The sequence below is a fragment of the Larimichthys crocea genome, chromosome IX (assembly GCF_000972845.2).
Source record: "Larimichthys crocea isolate SSNF chromosome IX, L_crocea_2.0, whole genome shotgun sequence".
Taxonomy (NCBI): Eukaryota; Metazoa; Chordata; class Actinopteri; family Sciaenidae; genus Larimichthys; species Larimichthys crocea.
In genome coordinates, this window is record NC_040019.1 from 3,884,506 (window position 1) to 3,907,912 (window position 23,407).

The window sequence follows — 23,407 nt, forward strand, 5'->3', positions numbered from 1 at the left end:
ATAAAAACAACTCTGAATAAATGATGCTGCATATATCTGCACGGCGTGTAAATAGCTGCTTGTTTGAGGGTTTGTTAACTTATGTCAGGGTTTACAGTGTTTTCTTTGCGTGCGCTGGCTTGTGTTCATCATGTTTCGTCTGTAAGGACTCTCCTGTTTTGGCATTTTTTCTGATGCACACTGTTATTTAGCTACACTTTACAGTTATTTAATGGATACCCTCGCTGCCACCAACCTGCAGGTGAGACAGACCTAAAGAAATCATGCTCGGGCAGGTTTACAGTCCATATAAATTGGCAGAAAGAACAAAACAAATTAAACTAAAAGCCCTGTCAAACCAGAGCAGACAGACTCCGTCTTGCAGAGTTATGGCAGCTAAAGAGAATCTAGCAAACAGGTGAAGAGTGGCTGGGAGACTCTGAATGTTCGGATGATTTGTTTTAGCGTCTTTATCGTAACAAATCTCTAACCTCAGCTGCAGCACGCACTAAAAACGTACAAATGTTTCTTTTTATGACCTAATTCCTAGAAAATCATATCACACCGTATGACGTGCAGTTATTGACCCTTGTTTTTTTGTTTTTTTTCTGCAGGACTTCCTCACAGATTTGATGATGTCCGAGGTGGATCGCTGCGGGGAGAACGAGCACCTCATCTTCAGAGAGAACACACTAGCGACAAAGGCCATAGAGGAGTACCTCAAACTGGTGGGACAGAAGTACCTGCAGGACGCCCTCGGTGAGTGGGAGCGGTGATCTGGAAGTGAGGGGAGTCAAAGGCTGCAGTCTATTTATATTTGTTTCTACCTCTGTTTGTCTGTTTCATCTGCTGCATATCTGCCCGCCCTCTTCCTCTCGTTCACCTCCAAACCCTTTTCAGTCACTCACTCACTCAAGGGAAATGTTAAGTGCAGCGTCACTGAATGAAATGTAGTGGCTGCGGTACAATTAAGCGAAACACCAGTGTCATTAGAGATTAAATGTATCAGTCCTCTCCTTCCAAGAATCATTTTGACAGCGAGACAACTCCAGCAACTCCTCCGCCATCTCGATTTTTTTTTGTTTTGGAGGCTCACTGTGGAGAACACAATTCAGACTGTGACAGGAAATATGTTTTTGTCTGGCTTTGACAGCCAGTGTTGGAATTCAAAACAACTCTCCGGGATCAGCTTTGTAGCAGATTATTATGAGGTGATTGTTTGACCCCATCTACTCCCACTTCTACAGTGTTAGTCCAAGGTTAAATCAACTGTTCATCTGCAGTCCTAACAATAAGCGCTCACTGTGTACACCGTGTGCTTTTTCTCCCTCACCGATTCAGAAATGTACACAGTGGTAGTTTAATCTACAAACAGCACACATCCTTCCTGGCATTCTGCTAATATTAATGCTTGACATCTTTGTTTATGTCGTTCTGTGTGTGTGTGTGGGTCTTTTTTTGGGCTTTGCAACGAGAGATGCTACCCGTTTCCTTTCATGGTTCTCTCAGGGTTGTTTCACAGAAACATTAAGGGGTGGTAAATAATGCATGGTGGAATTTTTACTGTTTAACATGTGGCTAAACTGTCAAAATCATTGAACCTGCAACTGGGGCAACACAAGGACAGCCATGAGCTCCCTTTACGGGCTGTTGACTCATCGAGATCGTAGCAGTAATGGTGTGCCTTTTATCCGAACAGAGGTAACAAAGAGGACATTGTTATTTTTGCCGCAATTTCTAGCGAGTTTAACCTTGTTTGGCGTAAAAAAAAAAGCTTCTAGGTCTGTCAGTCTTTGTGTTTGTTGTCACAGGTCAAACTAGAGAGTGATCAAGGACAATATCAAACTCTGTTCCCCCGTAGCTCAGGCTTTATATTCTTCCTCTGTCCTAGCTCAGCTCAGCACTTTGCAACCACTTCAGATCAGAAATAGAAAATACTGCCACAGTTCCATTTTCAACATATTGTCCTGTTTGTATTTCAGGTGAGTTCATCAAGGCTCTGTATGAGTCAGACGAGAACTGTGAGGTGGACCCGTCCAAGTGTTCATCAGGTGACCTGCCGGAGCACCAGAGTAACCTGAAGATGTGCTGCGAGCTGGCCTTCTGCAAAATCATCAACTCATACTGGTGAATACACAGCTTTGAGCTTTTTCTTAATTTTCTGTAGAAAACCGTTTAACAAAGCCAGGACTATCTAATCGCACCTCATGTACCTCCTTAACAACATCCAGACTTCACCAAAATGAATGCCCATTCTTATTTATTATATGTGACACAAAACAAATAAGAAGGAAGAATTTATAGCATCAATATCTCCTGTCATCTCCTGAAAACAGACTTTCACTCCAAAGGATCTTAATCACAATTACAAATGCTATTAAAGGGTGTTTGAATTATGTCGCACGCCAGCTAGTCACAGTTGTCATTTACAGAAGACATCTGTTGTTCAGAACTTGTATGTGAGTTTTTTTTTAAAGCGACTTTGGAAATCAAGAAGTCTCTGAAACTTTAGAAAAAGACAAATCAAGCAACTTACTCCTACTTACAGCGATGTGTAGGAGTGACCTTTAAGAGCTCTCACATTGCATAATTTCTCACACTGTATACTCCTTAATTACCATGTGAGATGAAGAACAATATAATATATTTATAATATAAAAATAGTGATTAATTAATAGATATAAAAAATTCTGAATAATGAGAATTTAGTGGCACAAAATTACAGAAAGTAATTGCAAAGTCTTTATTCTTCGTGTGTGCATGCAAAGACAAAAGGAAAAGTGTTCAAATCAAATGCAAATAATATGCTAAAACTATTCTGAATCTTACATTTCGCCTCAGCTAACGTGTTATTATTCATCATCCCTTATTCTCAACAGTGTCTTTCCACGAGAACTGAAAGAGGTCTTTGCGTCGTGGCGTCAGGAATGCAGCAACCGGGGTCGACCGGACATCAGCGAGCGTTTGATCAGCGCGTCTTTGTTCCTGCGGTTTCTCTGTCCGGCCATCATGTCCCCATCGCTTTTCAATTTGATGCAGGAGTATCCCGATGACCGCACGGCACGTACGCTCACACTCATCGCTAAAGTCACCCAAAACCTGGCAAACTTCACCAAGTAAGTGTGTTTGGACAATACGTCTTTTTATTTTTAGCATGTCATTGTGATTTTTATTTTTAAAATTGTATTTCCGCTGTCCCTGTTTTCGTCAGATTTGGTAACAAGGAAGAGTACATGTCCTTCATGAACCAGTTCCTGGAGCACGAGTGGACCAATATGCAGCGCTTCCTGCTCGAAATCTCAAACCCAGAGACAATCTCCAACACGGCAGGCTTCGAGGGGTACATCGACCTTGGCAGGGAGCTCTCCACCCTGCACTCCCTCCTCTCTGAGGTGGTGTCCCAGATGGACCAGGTACTGAAGATTTCTAGGACAGGAAATATAAGAAACATAAGATGTTCTCTGGTACACGTGCAAATTTATGCAGATGACACTGTTTTGTACGTTATTTTTGAATCTTGAATACAGAACTGGAAGATCATTAGATGCAGTGTGTATTCATTTGTTGTCAGTTCCGTATGCAAATAGACAGTTAACAGGTAGATAACGTCCATTGGTGCCCTCCACATACATTTTAAATATGCAGAGAGCGATGTAAATAAGTAATATCCTCATTTATCCACAATTTGCACACGTGCAGACTTTTCTTTCTCTCAGCTTGTACAAAAACATGTTTGTAGACAGAGCTAATTTAGACTGATGTATTTTTGCATCTAATGTAACTTGCAAAACTTTCTGTAGGCAGTGATATGGATGTAATCAAAGTTTTTTCCAGTATTTTAAAGGACGTTTAGTGTTCGATACCGATACTGATATTATTTTGAGACTTACAGTAAGAATGACTGTAGCTGATGATACTGATACTGATGATGATTACATCTCGCAGCAATGCCACCACCTTGCTTTGCAGGATACAGTATTTTCTGTCCAAAATTATGCTGAAAATTGTTATATAGAGAAACGGATACATATATACTGTAGGCATCATAAAGGATAGGATTCAACTGTTCACAGAACGTCCAAAGGGCTTCAGTGCATCGTCACAACCTTTGCTGTTTGAATCATGCTTAGACTACACTAGGATGTTTATCGTACATCAATAAATAATTTATTACTGCATTACATAAACAGTGCACAAGGGGAGAATACTGTGAGGCCTCAGACGTCGGGTGAGGCATATTAATGGATTTACAAGGACATTTACATTAGCTCTGCAAGCAGATGAGAAGCTGGTAATAATAAGATAAAGGGCAGATTCATGTTTTTTTTGGGAGGGGGGGTTGTTGTTTTTTTTGTTCGAGCATCCAGTCTCTCAATAATTTAGAAATCACAGCAAGTCTGGTTGAAAGTCCAGTCCATCAGACTGACCAGCCTGTTCCATTATTTAGTATGTTGTCTGAGAGTTGATTGCACAGCGTAGGGGAAATAAAATGCAAATAACAAAATCAACAAAACAGCACATAAATAGACAAAATCAAATGAATGCTCAAAGCTGAAGTAATCCGAAGTAATCTTGTCTCTGTCGTCACAGAGTGCAGCGTCCAAGCTGGGTCCTCTGCCCAGGATTCTACGGGAGGTGAACACAGCTTTGTCTAACCCGTCCAGTGTCCTGATGACATCCGGACAGTCCTCAGAACATATGGGCTCGCCTCCAGCTGAAGCGAGCTGCAGCATCTCCACTGGCCTGCAGAAGATGGTCATAGATAATGACCTTTCAGGGTAAGAAATATAAATATTCAGGACTCTTATTCTCTGTGCACATTTACGCAGATGACACTGTTTTGTACGTTATTTTTTAAAATCCTGAATATAGAAGTGGAAGATCATTAGATACAGTGTGCATTTATTTGCTGTTCGGTGTTATGAGTTACCTTTACTGTGCTGCTTGGTTTAACAGTTCCACATGCAAATACACCGACTGTTAACAGGCAGATAATGTATATTAGTGCTGCAGCTGCTGGCATGAATATCAGCGTCAGGAGTCATAGTTGTGCAAACCATAAATAAAACACATAGCATCACCCTCTGCATACTTAAAACAGCCTCATTTAGGTCTTGGGGGAGCATTAAATATAAATGATTTCATGTATCATGTGAGTCCCTGTGTATCCTGTAGATTAAAACAGTTTCTATATCACTATAAAAAGATGGTCTGTTCTCAAAATAATATAAACTTTGGAACAGCTCACCAGTTTGTAAAACATCAGCATCACATTAGCATTAAATCTCAGCACTTTAGCCTCTGCGATCTAACTGCACACATACTTATTCCCAGGCCACCTGACAAACGTCTGTGAACTCAAAGCCTTTGCCTTTAACCGCCTACGCCCGCAGACGCTTCCTGGGATATTTGATTACGGGTCGGGTCTGGAAGTCATTTAGAGATAGGCTAATTGCATAATAGGTCGGTTGTAAAGCCAGTACGGGTACCATATACCTGTCGTCCCTGTGCTGTCAACTGAGGCCATGACACAGTGAGAGTCACCCCCCCTGCTTGTTTACATCAGCCAGACGAAACCTGGTTTATTCTCCTGTGGATGAATACACACTGAGACAGCACCTCGTCTCACTTATCTCCTGTCCTCTTACTCCCTGGCACAACAAAAGGCAAGGTGACACTTAGAAAGATTAACATGAAGGCACCAACAGGAGCAAAGATATATGATTAATAGCCAGACAAACTGTGCCTCGTAAACACCAGTAAACACAACACCAGGCAGGCAGATGAGATCACACTGTACATAGAAGGAAGATGAGACAAGAGGAAGAGAGTCAGACAGCTGGCTTCATTATGCTAATCAGGGGCTCAGGATCAATAGAACTAATTAAGTAATGTCCCCGTATGACCTGGTGTCAAAGCTTACCCTCTTTGCTTCATCACAATAACTGTTTGCATATATATTGACGTATGTATGCACGTGTGCGGCGGATCCTCATCAGCAAGCTGTGCGACTGAAACGGCGTTCGAATGAGCTCGCAATTCTCACCTAATTGCCCCTCATCCACCCAACCCAGTGACATGAAAAGTAGCAGAAAAGCGACGGGAGACAGTGCCAAGATTGAGGAAGGGAAGAAATTGCGCAGAATGAAGAGGAGAAAAAAAGAGTTAGGAGGGGAAGGGTAATGGAAGAGCGGGAGAAGGACACAGAAAGAGGGAGGAGATGAGCGTGATGTGAATGATAGAGATTATTGGAAGATAAATCACGTCTGTCAAGGTAATTGTCTTCTGGCAATAAAGCCTCCATCTGCCGGCTGAAGGGAAGGAAGCAAGGGAAGGTGAGGGGACGAGGGACAGTCCATGCAACACAATCTCAAACATGTATTTATGATGTTTGGTTGTTTTTGGATTAAAAAAATTGGTTTTGTGGTTTTCGAGACGATGTAACTTTTGACATAAGAAAATTTGAGATGAAAAAATCAAATTCATGAGAAATAAACCACAGAGTCTTGCTGCTCCAGCTGTACTTGCTTCAGATACTAGACAGAGTAAGGCTGAACAGTGCCCGAAGCATATGGTGGCTCAACTTCTTCTTGCAGTCTGGTGATTTTTTTTGTGCTTTTTATGTATCAGTATTCAGTTATACCGAGGATTAAAACATCAGATCATCAGTCAAAATAACTCCACTCTGCCCTGCACTGCTGAATGTTGCCTCAGGTCAGACAGTCCACCAAAGGCGACAGAAAATAGTCTTTTAATCTATTAATACTAATTCCCGCTGACAGGACTGATCCGCTCGTGCTCCGTCCGACATTCAGATCTGCATTTGGACAGCTTCTTTCTTTTTACGGGTGAATCTGAGCTGGAGGTATTCACTGACGTTAAAAACAAAACAGAAGAAAATGAACATGCGTTGAGTGACCGTCTTTAAGTGTCATATTCTAATTTAAGTGTTGTGAAACTCTTTAGGTTTTATTTTGTTCTCATGCCATTCCAAGCACGTGAAAATAGTGCGTTAGTAGTTAAAGAATGGAGCGTGCACAAATATACATTTTGTTTTTCAGTGCAGGATAATAACTAGTAGCTTATGATGGCTCATGTTGGCAGCTCTTGCTGAATAGCAGTGGCTGTTGTTAAAAAAAAGTTACGTAGTCTTGCTTTTAGGTTCCACTTCAGGTCGTTTCTAGGATATGAACTCTAATACATTTGTTAAATTCTCATCCTGTGACATTAATGTCATAACAATATTGCTATTTCTGCTCATCTTTGGGTAAAACACTCTTGGAAATTAGATTTTTAATCTCACTGAGGCTTTCTTGGTTAATAACTGAAAAGAAGAAAGAGTTGAATATACACTGACATTTACAGAACAGAATGATATTTTCTTTTTTTCTCTGGGTCCACCGCTCAAGGTTATCAGTTAATGTGTGATTGATCTTAATTGGCTGCGGTTTTAAAATGCATGACAAATTAACTTTTTTTTTTTTTTCGGTCTGTCTCTTTCAGATTAGTTGACTTCACCAGGTTACCCTCCCCAACCCCAGAAAACAAGGACCTATTCTTTGTGACAAGGAGCTCAGGGATCCAGCCATCTCCAGCACGCAGTTCAAGCTACTCTGAGACCAATGAACCCGACCTGGGCATGTCCAATGGCAGCAAGAGTCTGTCCATGGTGGACCTACAGGACCCCCGCAGTCTGGAAGGTGGCCCAGGTCCCAGCTCCTCGGATCCCTTGGGTGAAGGCCCGGCCTGTGGTGGAGGCTGGTCGGCCAGAGTGCCGCAGGGCAACATCCCTGGAGGTCCCACCCTGAGGAGGCCAGGCCAGACTCCCACCGTGCTGGGCACAGAAAGCACCCCGGGCCGACCTGCCCAGCTATTAGCGCCCCTGTCCTTCCAGAACCCAGTTTACCAGATGGCGGCCTGCCTGCCCGTGTCCCCTCGTGGAATGACCGACTCGGGCTCAGAGTGCCACAGTTCTGTCAGTTCCCATAGCAACAACGAGGACGGGCCAGCAGGAGGGAAGCATGCTTTCTTGAACCCCGGCGGAGGAGGAGGAGGAGGAGGAGGTGGGGGAAGCAGCGGGGACGAGTACACCAGGCGTTCAGGAGAGTTCAACCGCCGACAGCTGTCGCTCACAGAAACACAGCACCAGCCCACCGTCCCCAGACAGAACAGCGCCGGCCCGCAACGGAGGATAGACCAACCTCCGCCTCAGAGCATTACTCGGGGTCGCACACCTCCGAATCTGCTCAGTGGCCCCTACCCACGGCCCTCCTCTGGCAACATGATGACGTCATCGCCCGACTGGCCTGGCAGCGGCGCCCGATTACGGCAGCAGTCCTCTTCCTCCAAAGGGGACAGTCCTGAGACCAAACAGAGGGCTCAGCACAAACAGGTACGGGACTCACACGAAGCCTCGACCGTAGCATCCACATCTTTAACTCACAATAATGGAGGATGATATTCATTAGGGCATTATTCAGGAGGCCACTATAGCTGCCTCAGTCTATGTAATAACCTGAAATTACAATGATAGATAAGGTTCCTATTAGAAAAACGCCCATTTGTCTCATAGCATGTTGAAAAGGGCTGTGTGGGTGGACTCGGCACAGACGCTCTGCACATTGTGCCCTAATGAACTATAGTCATTGTGCATGTAATAACAGTAATTTGCATACAGGCAGCTCATCACTTCACCACTGTGTTACTGGTCAAGTTTAATGGGCTGAGAATGAGGGTGGCGGAGGCACAATTAGCATCTTATTAACTATTGATATGCATGTGCTCGCACGAGACAACAGAACGCACGGTCACAGCCGGTTACAGCACGCCGGGTTTAGTGTGCGTGCTCACAGTGGGAGGTTCCCTGCCGGATTTATGTTCGTTATTGACAGGTCAGAGCTTATAGGCTGGTCAATGGTTGCCCTTGGCGACTGGGTGAAGGGGAGGGCATCTGCATATTACCCACATCACCATGCGCTCCCTCCTCTCTATGGAATAGTCCATAGGATTTCCCTTTATCAACTGATTTAACGATGCCGCATAACCCCTAATTAAATTTGTATGTCAGAGGAGCCCAGCACATGCATTTATGCAGCAACTCAAAGCCACTATGTGTAGATTTTATCATGTCATTATAGTATCTTGTTAAATTATTCTGTTTCAAACGTGCTCGAGGCTTGGCTCTAGGGACGGTAACATCAGCTGGTCCAGACTGAAAAATCTCAACAATTGTGTGCAAAATTTTTAGACGTTAAAAAAAAGGATGAATTTGAACAACTCTCGTGATCCAGTGACCTTTTCCTCCAGCACCACCAGCAGGTCAGAGTCAGTGAGTCACACCGAGGGTGGTGACCCCTGTGACTTTTTTCATCTAGTGCCACCATCAGGTCGACATTTGTCATCTTGAATTAAATCTTTTACATTTGTGTTTCCCTCAGTTTTGTGACCTGGCACCATCACAGTAATTTGTTCAATCCTTTGGTTTATAACAAACATATTGACATCCTCATTAGCCTCAGCTCTACTTTGTGTACCGCTAATTAGCATCTAATACGGTCTTAGTTCGACTGTTACATCTGTTAAACATCGTGTTAAGCTCAAAGCACCGCCGTGTCCAACAACAGCCTCACAGAAGATGGTGCAGCGCAGGGAAGGAGATACCTGATTCTGCATAGTGGCTTTAAGTTTTGAGTGACATGAGATGAAATCACGTGATTTGTGTTAAAACAGCCGGATCCTGATTCTAAAATAAGTCATAATAGATTTGTCTTAATTGAATCTGTCTGGAGGGAAATGAACTTTCTCTAACAGGTTGTCAGTTAATGGACATCAGTCACTAATGGCCAACAACGCAGCAAGGTTCCGATCAATTTTCTCCGTAGGCTGACACAAAAACTTCCTTTCTTTTATTCAGTTTCATTTCCATTTGCAGATATTTTAAAAGCTCTTAATGCTAATAAGCTGTAAAAACATCCTACGTCTCCTCTCATGTGCAGCCCACAGCCGCTCTCTCCACACACAAACACACACCTTAATAACTTGTTAATATTTCAGTTTGACTCATTCGATCTCGACCATCCTCGCAGCTCATACGACACACTCACATGTTTTAGATCGGTGCTTGGTAGCGTGTATGAGTGAGCTTGAAGACAAGGAGTGTGTCTCCATTCCACCTGCTGCTTTCAGTCCAGATGAGTTGGTGCATTTCAAGCTTTATTTCTGTTGTATCTGTGCTGTTATTGCAACCTGCCTCCCCCCTTCCCTTCCCTGTCACTTGCACTCAGCTCATGTGTGTATGTGTGTGTGTGTGTGTGTGTGTGTGTGTCTGGGCGTGTGTGTGTGTGTGTGTGTGTGTGTGTGTGTGTCTGTGTATTGTGTTGGTTTTACTAGGCCCCCTCCCCAGTGAACCCCAGTGCGCTGGACCGCACAGCAGCCTGGCTATTGAATATGAATGTGCAGTATTTAGACCATGAGGGGATGGAGCCCGAGTCACTGAGAAACAGAGAGGATCTGACTCAGGTGGAGAAGGTAACCTGCCTCCTCATCCAACCTTTGACCTTTACCAACCCCCCTCCCCCCTCCTTTCACAATCCACCTCAACCCTCAGCCCTGACACTCCCACTTAACTGTCCTTCCTTTCTGTACCTCTCATTAGTTCCCACATCCACCTCCCTTCTTAAAACACTTTTACATTTAATGATCTGCTATATTAATTCCCACTTTGCCCTTGCCTTTCCTGTATGCATAAGTTAGACATACCCAGATTGCCACTTAATAATATGCACATTTAAAACAAAAACAAAAAAAAAGCAGTAAACAGGACACTCTGTGCTTCAGACTTGCTCTGCATGTGACCCCGTAGTACCTCAGCCTCCCATTTTCCTGAAAATTGGCTTTTCAGTGACGTTCAGACGCCTTGTTTTTTTTTTTTGTTTTTTTTTCTCTCCTTCCTTGGGATCGTGCCATTTTCACAGCTCGGTTGTGGCTATCATCCGCAGCAAAGTCATAGCAACAGCGATAACGGCAGACTGCAGTTATTACGGTCAAAATAATTGTGAGGCTAAATATAGCGAGGCGAGAATATGAAGCGTGGTTGTTAGCGAGTGCCAGGACAACAAGGATGATTTCCATCAACGATTGATCTGCCAGATGAATCATCTGTACAATGTGAGAAAATAGTGCAAAAATATTCAGAATCAGCACAGAGAGATGTGTTCAGACATCTTAATAACAGTCCAAAACCCAGAAATACTTCACTATGACATGAAAAGCATGAAATTCTCACATTTAGACAAGTGGAATGTTCCAAAAATGAATCGATAATAAGAATAATTTGCTGTTGATTTCCATTTTGGAGCTAACAGCATAGAAATCGAGATATAAAAATGATGAATAACTTGTAAAACATGCAGCGTGTCATGAGGCTGTTATTGTAGCTTTAACCTTCTCCTCCTCTCACCTCTAAAAACTCCACACACCCTCCCAACTTTCCCCTCTCTCTCTCTCTCTCTCTCTCTCTCTCACTCTCTCTTTGGAATGAACTTAATAGCCCAAAGCAGGTGTGTGTGTATGTGTGCGTATGTGTCTATTCACATGCAGTACATCCACACAGTCGTGTCGGAGCTTGTGTGCGCTTGCATCTACGTGAGAAAACGGAGACAGAAAGAGGCTTTCTGCTGCTTCCCCTGCCTACGTTCCTGCTTCTCTTCTCAGCAACCTTTACAACCATTCACCCTCTGCTTTCGCTTCCAATGCTTTGATTGGCTGCCACATTCTCCCCCATTTTTTTTTTTTTTTTCCCATCCATAATGAATACAAACCTGTCATCCTAACATAGCTCATACTTTATGGAAGCCAGCAGCCCAGGCAGGGAGAGCAACCAAAGAAGGCAATAACTTCAAGTCTTAACAAAGAAGCCGCAGCCACCTTAAAATAGCAGAGCAGCAACAAGAGAAGGATTGGAAAGCAGTGCATCTTCCACAGCAGCTTACACACAGGCTGCAGCTAATGGCCCGTACAGTCTTAACAATATAAGACCCAACAGTAGCCGTTTTCGGCTTTCACACCCATTTGCATGTCCTGTATATAGTCGGTGATCTGTAACAAATGAGGGCATGTATTTGTCTTGTTAGGAGGAGGAGACATCAGGACAGGGAATTCCAGTGAATCTTAAATTTGCTCATTAGGTGGAAGTGCAATAATAAGATCCAATGAGTTTGTTTAAAAACAAATTAGTAGTTTTATTTTTCCAGCTGAGTACCAGTGAGTGAATGAGTGTTGACTCCGTAGATCATCGTGTCATTTCATTCCTCTGCTCGCCCAATTTGAACCTCTTCAACACCCAACAACAGAAATCATGAAACACTGTACTAATCACGTAGCAATACAGTCATATTACACATGAAATGAAACAGGAGAAACTCTGCTACACGCACATGAGTCACCAAGCGAATGAATTAGCAAATATCCAACCTTTACGAAAACTCAGTAAACCAGCAGCCAAAGAATATAAAATAAAAAAGTAACAAAAAAATCTTTCTTTTGCAGTTTTGTGATGAAAAGTTATAAACGCTGGTTTGAATTAGTCCAACATGTCAGAGCAGACGCCTAAAACAAAGGCTGGGGCTTAAGAGGTTCATGACAGGCAAGCTATTCTTTAATATTAATTTGTGGGCCTTTATAATCAGGCATAGTATTACTCTCATCTCATCCCATCTGCCATATTTGGATTATGGATTTTTATAACTTACTTTCTCCACCTCTAAATTACATTTAAAGAGAGTCTTTTAAAGATATTGGTCCATTTCTAGAGTTAGTTTAGCCGAAAAGTAATACACTGTAGTTGAATTGTTTGTTTAATTTGATAATTTTACATGATATTTATATAATATATATAAAAATAAATGTATATAACTTCATACTTCTGATATAATTGTGTTATTGCAAGGTGCGTGTATGAGGAACAGCTTATCTTGTCTTAGAATAACTTTGTAAATAATAACCATGAGAACTCTTTCCGATATTTGGAGTTTGTTGTTTTATGGATTGAGTTTTCATACGTCTTCCCAGTCTTAACAGTTCCGTTTCGACTCCGTCGTGTCCCGTGATGCTGTGAAGAGTTCAGCGTTGGTATGGGTGGAAATCTAGTCTTACCTCGAGCATCATCAGGTGTAACATCAAGGACAGCAGGTGCAGAGATGCATCTGTTCAACCCCCCCGTTTGTTTACCAACTCCCTTTTGTCCTGTACCGTGTTATCAATATTCAGATGTGGTAATTATATTCCGCAGTTTAATTGAATTTCAAATGCACATAATCAAAGAAGAGTAACAAAGAAAAAGAAGTGAGGACGCTGCTAGGACAGTTACAGCCGCACGAGATTAAAACACTCACGTCCTCTTTGTGTCTGCGACCAAAATACACAAATGTTTAGAAGACAGGAAATATTTATGAAAGGTTAGTGATGCACAAAACACAGGAAAACTTTTATCCCACTAAATGTTCAAACGCCATCAAAAACGATTGAACAAACTGATGCGAGGCTAAGGTTTATTCTCAGGTTTCAACGCGGCAGTTAAGGAAAGAGAGAACATCTGATTAAGTCTGTTTATTTATAGAGGGAACAGGATTTGACAGCTCCTACAGTAGTTTGATTTCCTCTGAGCTGACCTACGTTCCCCGTGTTTCAGATAAGACGGAGAGGATGCAGGGAAAGAGGGCAGGGGCTCGGCGGTGAGGTTAAACCATGAGCCAGCGCTGTTCACTGGGGAGCTGATGTTTGTGGAGTGGAAACAAAGGGCCTGTTTCCAACAGCTTTCGTTTGCTCACTGCTTTTATTTCATGTTAGAATAAATTAGAGGTTTAAATTTTATTTAGTGAGCGTTTCAGCACGAGGAAGTGGAAGTTATGAGGTCATATTTATTGGGGGTTTTAAATTAGCCTCCTATTAAAAACTCTTTTAATGTAAACTATAAAGGGAAAACTTTTGTCAAGGGGCCAAGTATTTCTGCCAGATTTGGCCAGCAGGCTGCTATTTACCTACTACAGGATTGTACAGAGCAGATGCGACTGAGGGGGCAACACAAAAGATACAGTAGATGTCATTCACTCTCAGGGGGATCTAGCGACAAGAGCAGAAAGATATTAGAGATCGAGTAAAGGGTAGAGGAGCCGATAAGATAAATCTATTTGAGGTCACTGTTCCTCCTGGGAAGAGGCGTGGGTGGGGGGTTGATGGGAAAAATGTCCCAGTGGTAGGCAGGAGAGTGACGTGTGAAAATAAGCAGAAGGTGACGAGAAAAAAAAAAGATAAATGATCCCAGCAGCATCCTCGCTGTGTGTAATTGTATCTGATCATTCAGGGTGTCCTGATAGCTGCCCTCTGTTCTCCATCCATTATTGCTGAATAATGAGCTGGATCATGTTCGGATATAAAACACAGATGAATGGTCATTTCTGGGTTTTGTAATTCTTTTTTTTTTTGGATTTGTAGGATTTAGTTGCACCTAGTGGTGTAATCGCTAGACTGCAACCTCCTCACATCACCTTCACCTTCCTAGTAAAGGAGAAACACTTCCCGTTAAGAGTCAGTATTAGTTTAGTAAAGGCTCTTTTTTTTTTTTTAAAGATTATTTTTTTGGCCTTTATTGATAGTACAGCTGAAGATAGACAGGAAGCAGGGGGCAGAGAGAGGGGGAGTGACACGCAGTAAATTAGCCGTCCGATGCGGGATTCGAACCGGGGCCAGCTGCAGCGATGACTATAACCTCCACACACGGGGCGGCCGCTTAACCCCTTAGCCCCTAAAGGCTCATTTTTTAGTAGTGAAGCCAATAAGATTATGATTTTCAGGTGATTATACATGCACGAAATCATGGTTATGAATATTATATTCCATGTCTGCCTTATTCTGAAAATAGAGGCCCCCAATCTTACACACCGGTCCTTTAAAGAGCTTCAGGGACGGCAGCGTCGGTCCTTCAGACTGAAATATCTCAACAACTTTTCCATAAACTTTACTTTTTGACCAAAGACCTAATGATCTCATTGGGTCTTTGGTCAATGAGTGTGCTAGAAGCATCAGCAATGAACACTGTGGTCTTTAGCACAAAGTACAGCCTAGCAGAGCTGCCTGCGTGTCCGTAGGCTCTTTTTTTCCTTGTCTTCAGTCTCACTGGTGACACGCTGACTGACCACAGCATCGCTCACTGTTAGAAGAAATGTGTTTTCTTTTGTCCAGGGGAGATTCGATTCCTCCGTTCGTTTCCCTCCCTCGCCTGGAGAAAACTCTTTCCAAATCCTCTCTGAGCTCCAGCGAGAGGTCAGGGAGAGATTTTCAGAGCTTATTTCACAGACTAGACTTCATTTGTTGCATCCCTACTTCCTCACCTGCCTTTTTGTCTTTATCCATCCTAAACTTACTTTCCTTTCTTTCTTTTTTTCCCTTCTGTTCTTTTCTGACAGTTTAACCTCTCAACAAGCCAAACCAGAAGTCTGACTGTGGAAGAAGCTGAATTTGACTCTCTCTTTGATTTATTTATTTTTTTGCCATGACAGCTTCGCTCCGTGTTACGTGTTGTGTTTTCACTGGAAGGAAAAATTTGATTAAAAGGCAAAAAAAGATTTGTTGAGGAACAGGGCAGCTGCACAGGTGTGAAAATAGCTTGTAAATAAAGCATGTGATTCCCTGAGGAGCTCTCTCTCTTCTTCTTCTAGATAATTTAAACTCGGGAACAACAGAAGATAATCTCAGGCCTGATTAAGAGATTTCTTCTACGTTCTTGTCAGTTATGGTAATGAGGAAGGGGTCCCTGCTGATAGAGCTGATGTTGACAATGATGATGATTATCGTGGCGATGATGACAACGGCGATGACGAGGAAATCTCATCTCTCTCTCTTTCTCTCTCTTTGCTTGTGTGTTCAGTACCAGCAGGAGATCGCCGTGCTGCAGGAGAAGCTGCGGGCGTCGGTGCAGAAGCTGGAAGAGTACGAGGCCCGTCTGAAGGGTCAGGACGAGCAAGCCCAGAAGGTGCTGATGGAGTACCAGGCCAGGCTGGAGGAGTCGGAGGAGCGCCTGCGCAGACAGCAGGACGACAAGGACCTCCAGATGAAGGGCATCATCAGCAGGTAGGGAGGAGAAGCAGAGAGTGAAGCTGAAAACGCAGCTTTGTGTATCTGTGCTTAAAATTGTACTCAAACGTTCTCAGGTTAATGTCGGTGGAAGAGGAGCTGAAGAAGGATCACTCAGACATGCAGGCGGTGGTGGACTCCAAACAGAAGATCATCGACGCACAGGTCAGTTTGCTCTTTGGAAACACACACTGACAGAAAAATATCTTATTGTGAAGGTTCCGTACGATTTTGCAGCCACTTTCTGTCTGTCTGCGCGTTTTAAATCTGTATGTGCCGTCACTTGTGTCCTCTGCCTGAGGAAACAAAGGGTCACTGAAACACAAAGACATGTTTAATTCATAGCTGTCTCGGCTCTGGCATTGACGAGCTTGAATGGCTGAGCAGAATTTCTCAGCTCACTCCCACCTTCTCTCTCTCTCTCTCTCTCTCTCTATCTTTTAAAACACACATTTACAAATGTCTTATCTAGCATTCTGTCAACACGGAGCTCCTCTTTAATCCGTGCGCTTCTTATTTATATAAAACGTTGTTTAAAATCCTTCTTAGAATACAGAAAGGTGTTGTTTAAGGCCGCAAGGAAATCTAAATGTTGATTATAAATTAAGCAGAGAATTCTGTGTGGGCATGACTGTAGCCAGAAAGGATTAAACACTGCCGGAGTGTCTAGATTTCTTCTATGCGCTGGACAGAGTATGTATGTATGTATGCAGACACATGCAGTACCAAAGTGCGCTTGGAGATTAACGTCAAAGTGATTTTGAACAGAATATGGGGGGTAAAAAGAAAAAAACAACAACAAGCATGCTGCAGCATGACATTTGCACAAACCCAGACACAGACGTGCAGAGGTGATGAATCTCCTTCACGTAAGTGATGAGACATCGCTTACGCAAACACACTTTCCCACCGTACGGAACAGGCAGAGAGAACGGAAACTCATTACGGAGACAGAGAAGGGACGTTTGCCTGTGCGGCTCAGCCCAGCCCACGTTAGACAATTAGCACGGCGAGCCTCGAGCAAGAAGCACTCACACGAAGAGACGGTGCGAGAGGTAATTTGTCACATTCACTAATTTCTCTCTTAGGTGAGAAAAAAATGTAGCGCGAGTGTCAGAGACCTGCCGAGTCAAGTCACGCACAGATGCGTCCTGTGAAACAGTCGTTAGGCTGACGAATGACAATCATTTGGACTTTTAAATGGAGTCGACAGAAACACAAATAAAACCTGCTGAGAAAGAAAAAGTTGGACACACTTTTACCGTGAGGAATTATCCCCAAGATCTTTATATAAGTCACTATGTACTGGAACATCCTCCATCACAATGATCACCTCCAACCTCAGTCATGGAAGGCTTCACGTCAGATCATACCCTCTTTATGTATTTTCATGAGACTGACACGGCTAAATTTGTGAATGACATTTGAAAACGGAGCCGAACAGTCACTCATAGCAGTTTGATCATCAATGAGCTTGGTTCTGCTTGTTAGAAGGAGGTTTTTCCTTGCCACTGTCGCCAGGTGCTTGCTCATGGTGGGAATTGACGTGTCTGTAAATGATATTACAAAAAAAAATACAGTCTTTCCGTAAATTTAAGCTCCCTCTAACTGTATTTTTTGTATTTGTGTGTGCAGGAGAAGCGCATAGCATCGTTGGATGCAGCCAACGCCCGTCTGATGAGCGCTCTGACCCAGCTGAAGGAGCGCTACAGCATGCAGACCCGCAACGGCATCTCCCCCACCAACCCCACCAAGCTGCAGATCACTGAAAACGGGGAGTTCAGGAACAGCAGCAACTGCTAGACTAGAACTCTGCCCGGGGGGTCGAGCGTCGAGTGCCTGCGCGTTGTACAGATAACGTTCGATGATGAGAGGACGTCTACATGCATGCATGGATGCATGCCTGTTTCGAAAAAAGACCGCGAGGGGCGTGCGCGTGGTGCGTGTGTTTTTGTTTTTTTTTTAATAAAAAGCGGACATACAAGTAGTACTTCTGGAAGACGTTTCCACTTTATCGCCGGTGTAGGAGTGAGGTCCATCATCGTGACAGAGAGAGAACAAGATCACCAGACGGCCTTCGTTACGAGGACGACGGCGGGGCGGAGCTTGTACATATAAAAAAACTGTCCATCAGTCAAATACTTTTATGGATGTATGCAGTCGCTGGGACAATTCAAGACCCTGCCTAAGCCCGGGACGAACCACTATATAACCACACACAGTGACGACCGCCAGACACGGTCACCCTAGCAACCCTCCTCTCCTCTCTCCTCCTCTGTCTCTTTTATCCTTCTCCCTCTCGACGACCAAGTGGACCCACTTAAAAACAATAACAGGCATTGAGGATTATCACTTTAGTTGTCTTGAGAGGATTACTTTCTTAGTGCTTTATTTTAAAGTCATTTATAAAGAACCAAATAGGAGCTAAAAAAAAAGAATATTAAAAAAAAAAAGATATTTTTAGTCCAAAACAATCTTCTTTATGTCTCTTTTCACTCCTTTGGGTGTGTTCCCCTCCACCCCACCCACTCCATCCCTATGTAGTGCACTTTGTGAACAGCTATTGGTACATGAAACGCCTTAAGTAAGGAACACACCTCGACTTTATCCCACAGATCCCCCTATTTCTGCAAAAAAAATTTAAAAAAAAGGCACAACTTATACTGTGGATTTGTAAAGGTTACAAAAAGAAATTGTACACACTTAGATGTATTATGAACACTAAAGTTAAAAATGAATTCTATGTGATGCTATATTAATGCAATTTAATATAGATGTATGCATTTCTTTTCCTCTTTTTTTTTCTTTCTTCTATAGAGTATACACACATATCTATATCTATATTTGATAATCTCAAATATAAAAAAGCAGCCCTTTATTTAGGAGTGAGATCTAGTTTTATTTTTCTTCTCTCGCGATCAAAGACTGTAGTGTGTAGCTTGCTTTAGAGCCCCCGGAGGAGGAGACCACACCGAGCAGCGATCGGGCACCGTCACCTCAGTCATCCCCCTCCACCTCCACCTCAAATCTCCACGACGCTCCACCCTTTACATACACAGTATGGAAAACAGCTCGTGCAGGTGCAAGTGATCCGTTCTTCTTCTTCCGGTGCTCGTCGTTGCTCCCTCAGTTAAACCCAGGTTTGGAGTCCGGTTTGATCTCGTGTGGTCTTCTCGCTCTGGTAGCACAAGAGCTATTGAGAGACGCGTTTAGACGCACTCGCTCATACTATACACTGGACTGGTGAGCCGTTGTAATAACGGCCTCCGTAGTTACAACATTTTCTCTCTTAACTGCTTTGTCTGTCAGTGGTAATGAAGTATGCTGCATCCAAACTGTGACTCTTATTACTCCTAGTGGCATCATCTCTCTCCTCTTTTCTTAACTCGCCTCCACCCCTCTTCATCATCCCGTGTTCTTCTGAATGTGAAGATGCTATAACTGGGCTAGTCGGGTCTCAACATCTGGTCCTTCAGATCCTCTCCTGGCATCGCTCTCATCGCTCCATACCACCTCTGCATCTGTATTTTGTATAATTTTTTTAAAAAATTCATTTTTCTTACCTGTAACAGACTGTGTACATCTAAGTGTGGGGCTCTGCATGCTTCATCCTCGCTCTAGAGCCGATGGTAGCTGTCTGTATCACCGTTTTTTGTTTTCTTCTTGTTCTGCCAATTGGAAGGTGATGATGATAACGACGAATGGCTTGCTGCAGACATATACAGTGAATATATGATAATTGAGTGTATTAAGAGGCTGGACAGCCTGGGAAAGTGTAAATAAAATGCTCACACTATTTTTACCTAATGTTAACAGAGCTTTTTGTAAATGTATCTTGTGCTCAAACTCTGCTGTATCATTATGGATATTGTAAATACAGAAATAGCTCAGTCGGTCATCTGTCCTCATTGGGTAGAACTATACAATTAAATGAACCTGTCAGTGTTCTCCCTGTTAAAGCTATTGTTTTTTGTGTTTTTTAGAGTGTAATATCACTAGCCAAAAAAAGCTGATTAAGTAGGAGGTCGACTCTTGGGGAAGTCGCGGAGGATGCCTCGTTGGTTTCAGGCCAAGCTGAGTCCGGTCTCGATGAGATTCACAAGCACAATCCTGTATTTCTCATCAGTCTAGCTCTATGCACTTTTACGTTCAGTGGTCGGTGTTTAAAACTAGCTTTTTGTTTTTTTGTTTTTTGTTGTTGTTGTTGTTTTTTTTAAGCACAGCATCTGTTTTAGGTGTTCAAAAAAACGTGGCAAAAACAGAAGAAAGGGATTTTTTTGGGAGGGGGTATAGCTCATTCACAAACCGACAGAACTATTTAACTTTTTTTCCTGTTTGGATAAATTGTTTCAGACTGAAGAATCCTCTGGTTGCAAAAAATAAAAAAATAAAAATCTGACATATAGGGCTTTCCTCATCATCATATCTAAAAGCATTCAGTCCTAAAACGTTATTCAACTGCAGATATTAAAGCGAGACTATGTTCATTTGGACAGTAGAAATGTTCTTTACAAAAGGAAATCTGAATTTATACACAATAAAAACGTACTGTTGTTGAATTTAATTAACTTTAGTCACTCGGTCTGTTTTCGACCGGAAGCTTTTGGTGGCTAATGTTAGCAAACGTTAGCAAATTTTATGGATTCGTTTTGATGTAAAAGGCAAAATTTTTACGATAGCGTAGCATTTTTTAAAGCAAAATGCTAAACCAAACTACTGCATTTACACAAGCTGAACAAAAATTTTGATGCTACTGTGACAGCTTTACGTCATCTTTTATGACAAATAGCATTTGGTGGCTATGGTTAGCTAAAGTTAGCATTAGCTTAGCATTTGAGCTAAATGCTAAGCTACTCGTGGCTAATGGTCGATACGAGCTACATGAGGTTCATTCAGTTCATTCGGTGGCTAAGATTAGCTCATGTTAGCTGATTTTGGATATATTTTATTGCGTACGGCTCGCACTGACTCAGTTTACCGACTTCCTACACTTTTGTTACGATAGCTTAGCATTTTAGCTAAGTGCTAAACGGTTGCTAAGCGACGGTTCCATTTAGTCATTCAGTGTAACGAGTAGTTTAGCGTTTAGCTTTATTTTGTTGGTCGGTAAAAGTGACATAATCTTGCTTTAAACTGCAGCGTACAATACTTAAAAGTCAACCCGCTATAAAAGCTGTCATGTATGCCACATCAGTACATCTAAAAAAAAATTTAAAAAGTAAGGTAGAAGACTCATTTTTAATGTTTGGTTTTTAATTTCTCAGCTATCAATTATTTCATCACATCCATGCTTCCACCCTCAGTTTTAATTTCAAGAGCTCACTCTTCATAATTCTGCCAGTCCGACAAAAGATCAATCAAAAATATAAAGCTATAAATAAAGTAAAAGATGTTGTATGTTTTCTATTATCTTGTAGAAAATACTTTTGTAAGTATGTTGAAAGTATAAAGTATTTGCTGGATTCTGCTTCCTTTGACGACAGTGACAAAACAATAATGTACAGAGGAATTTGTGTTGACAAAATGTGGCTGTGCAATTTATGTACATTTGCAACTAGACCTATTAAAGTTTTATTTAGCTATTTTAAAATACCATCCTCTTGTGGTCTGTCTCTCGTAGCCCTTTGCTCGCATTGTTCTCCGTGACGCTTTGTTGTTATGAAATGTAGATGAAGCTTAATTTCAGTGCATGGGAGATGAATCACATGTTCATTAAATACTCAAGCAGGCCTAGATAGATGACAAGCAGCTCGAGAGAACATATGCTCAGACTCGAGGTCCAAAGGCAGAGCGGAGGGTATGATGGAGGGATGTGACAGACTGGTTTGTGCAGTGCTGTCTCCTCAGCGAGCCTGACCTACATACTGCCTGATTGTTATTCCCCACAGTGGGTAGGAGAAATCCTGAAATGGCCTTAACAACAAAAATGGAGGGGGATTTTGTAGTGGATCTCAGTTGAGAAACGCAATATGAAAGTCTTGAGTATAGCATGTGAGATTGGACCTCATTAACAGCAGATCCTTACCATGTGTATTTTAAAAGGAGAGCTCCTGTGTTGTTAATTGCTCCCTGTGAGGCACACTTATTTCTTTAGCCAAGTGGAACAGGCTCCCCGGGGCAAATGCATGCATTTAGGACATCAGGCTTATAAAAAAAAAAACACGAGCCTTAGCGCTCTCCAATGCTCCCACCTGTGACGCAAAAGTATCAAAGGCTAGAAAACATAGCCACAAATGAATCCACTTGTTGATGAGGTCAAGTACGTACTTACCTCTAGGCCAAAGGAAGTGTCGTGTGCTTACATGAGGGGAAGTGTAGAGAAGATACACGTCGAGGTAGGCGAGCTCATGTATTTCGATAAACGCAAAGCAGAGGCTTGAACAGTGGTTAAATGTAAATAAATAGTGATATACCGTCCTTAGAGCCGAGATTTCTTTCAAAATACATTAAATATGTTGGAAAATAGTCGTGAAAAGACTTTGATATATTACTGAAATGTGGAGTTTAAACAGTTTTTCACCAGTTTTCAGTCCAGGATTTTTGTGGGCGGCCCTTAAAGGGTGGCTCGATGACACGCCAAGGTCACCATGAGCATATCCCGCACCTCTAACAGAGAGATAGAGATGAATTCATCTTGCTCAGAGTGTCATGTAATTTTCTGAACTCCTCTGACATGTCTCAGTCGCTTCAAAATGGCTGCTTGACTGCTACCACGAGTTGGCGCAGCTTCAGGACATTCAGAGGACACGTCCCCACAGTCCTGGACGTGATTTTGACACCTAATTTCATTCATATTTTTAATCATTTAAATTTGGCTGGGTGGTTAATAAAACTTTCTGCTTTGGTCTGACAAACTCCAAACTCATATATATATATTCTTACTTTACACAGACTTTATCAGTATGATTACTCTGTGTTTTGACACAGGACTCTAGAACAAGATAAGGTCACAAAGATTAGGCAGTAATCCAGTTGATGTTGGACTTCAGCTGTGCGAATTCTTGAACAAATTTGCAGTTCAAGTTCAAACAAATTAAGCAACAGGAAACTCAAAGTCCCATGGCAGGTGTCCACTTTGCCTGATTGGCATTTCCCGACAAGTAGCTCCATCAATTACACTGAAATGCTGCTTTCATGTTAATGCATCCGCAATAATGATCCAGTTATATCATTATATATATATATAATTATGTGATGGTGGGGAATCCTGGTAGCTCACCTGGTAGAGCATGTAACACCTCGTACAATGGCTCAGGCCTTGCTGCAGCAACCCAGGGTTCAATTCCAACTTGTGGCCCTT

At 42.5% G+C, this 23,407-nt stretch overlaps 1 protein-coding gene and 1 long non-coding RNA gene across 13 annotated transcripts in view; one reads left to right on the forward strand and one right to left on the reverse strand.

Annotated features, from left to right (window-relative positions):
* The window catches only part of LOC104928182 (disabled homolog 2-interacting protein), a 126,508-nt gene extending 107,760 nt beyond the window's left edge, over positions 1–18,748 (forward strand). For 11 of the 12 annotated variants that reach the window (XM_027281959.1, XM_027281960.1, XM_027281961.1 and 8 more), the window contains 10 exons: positions 594–738; positions 1,962–2,106; positions 2,859–3,095; positions 3,191–3,392; positions 4,570–4,757; positions 7,483–8,371; positions 10,369–10,506; positions 15,902–16,104; positions 16,185–16,272; positions 17,743–18,748. In XM_027281959.1, the coding sequence (XP_027137760.1) occupies positions 594–738; positions 1,962–2,106; positions 2,859–3,095; positions 3,191–3,392; positions 4,570–4,757; positions 7,483–8,371; positions 10,369–10,506; positions 15,902–16,104; positions 16,185–16,272; positions 17,743–17,910 (2,403 nt within the window). In that variant the 3' untranslated portion in view covers positions 17,911–18,748. The remainder of the gene's footprint in view (positions 1–593; positions 739–1,961; positions 2,107–2,858; positions 3,096–3,190; positions 3,393–4,569; positions 4,758–7,482; positions 8,372–10,368; positions 10,507–15,901; positions 16,105–16,184; positions 16,273–17,742) is intronic. The other variant, XM_027281962.1, reaches the window with a different exon arrangement.
* LOC109140866 (uncharacterized) lies at positions 18,056–21,712 on the reverse strand. The gene is made up of 2 exons (XR_002042583.2): positions 20,989–21,712; positions 18,056–20,957 (listed from the first exon to the last, which is right to left on the reverse strand). It is a non-coding gene; the product is annotated as an uncharacterized LOC109140866 (long non-coding RNA).
* Between the last annotated feature and the right edge of the window lie 1,695 nt (positions 21,713–23,407).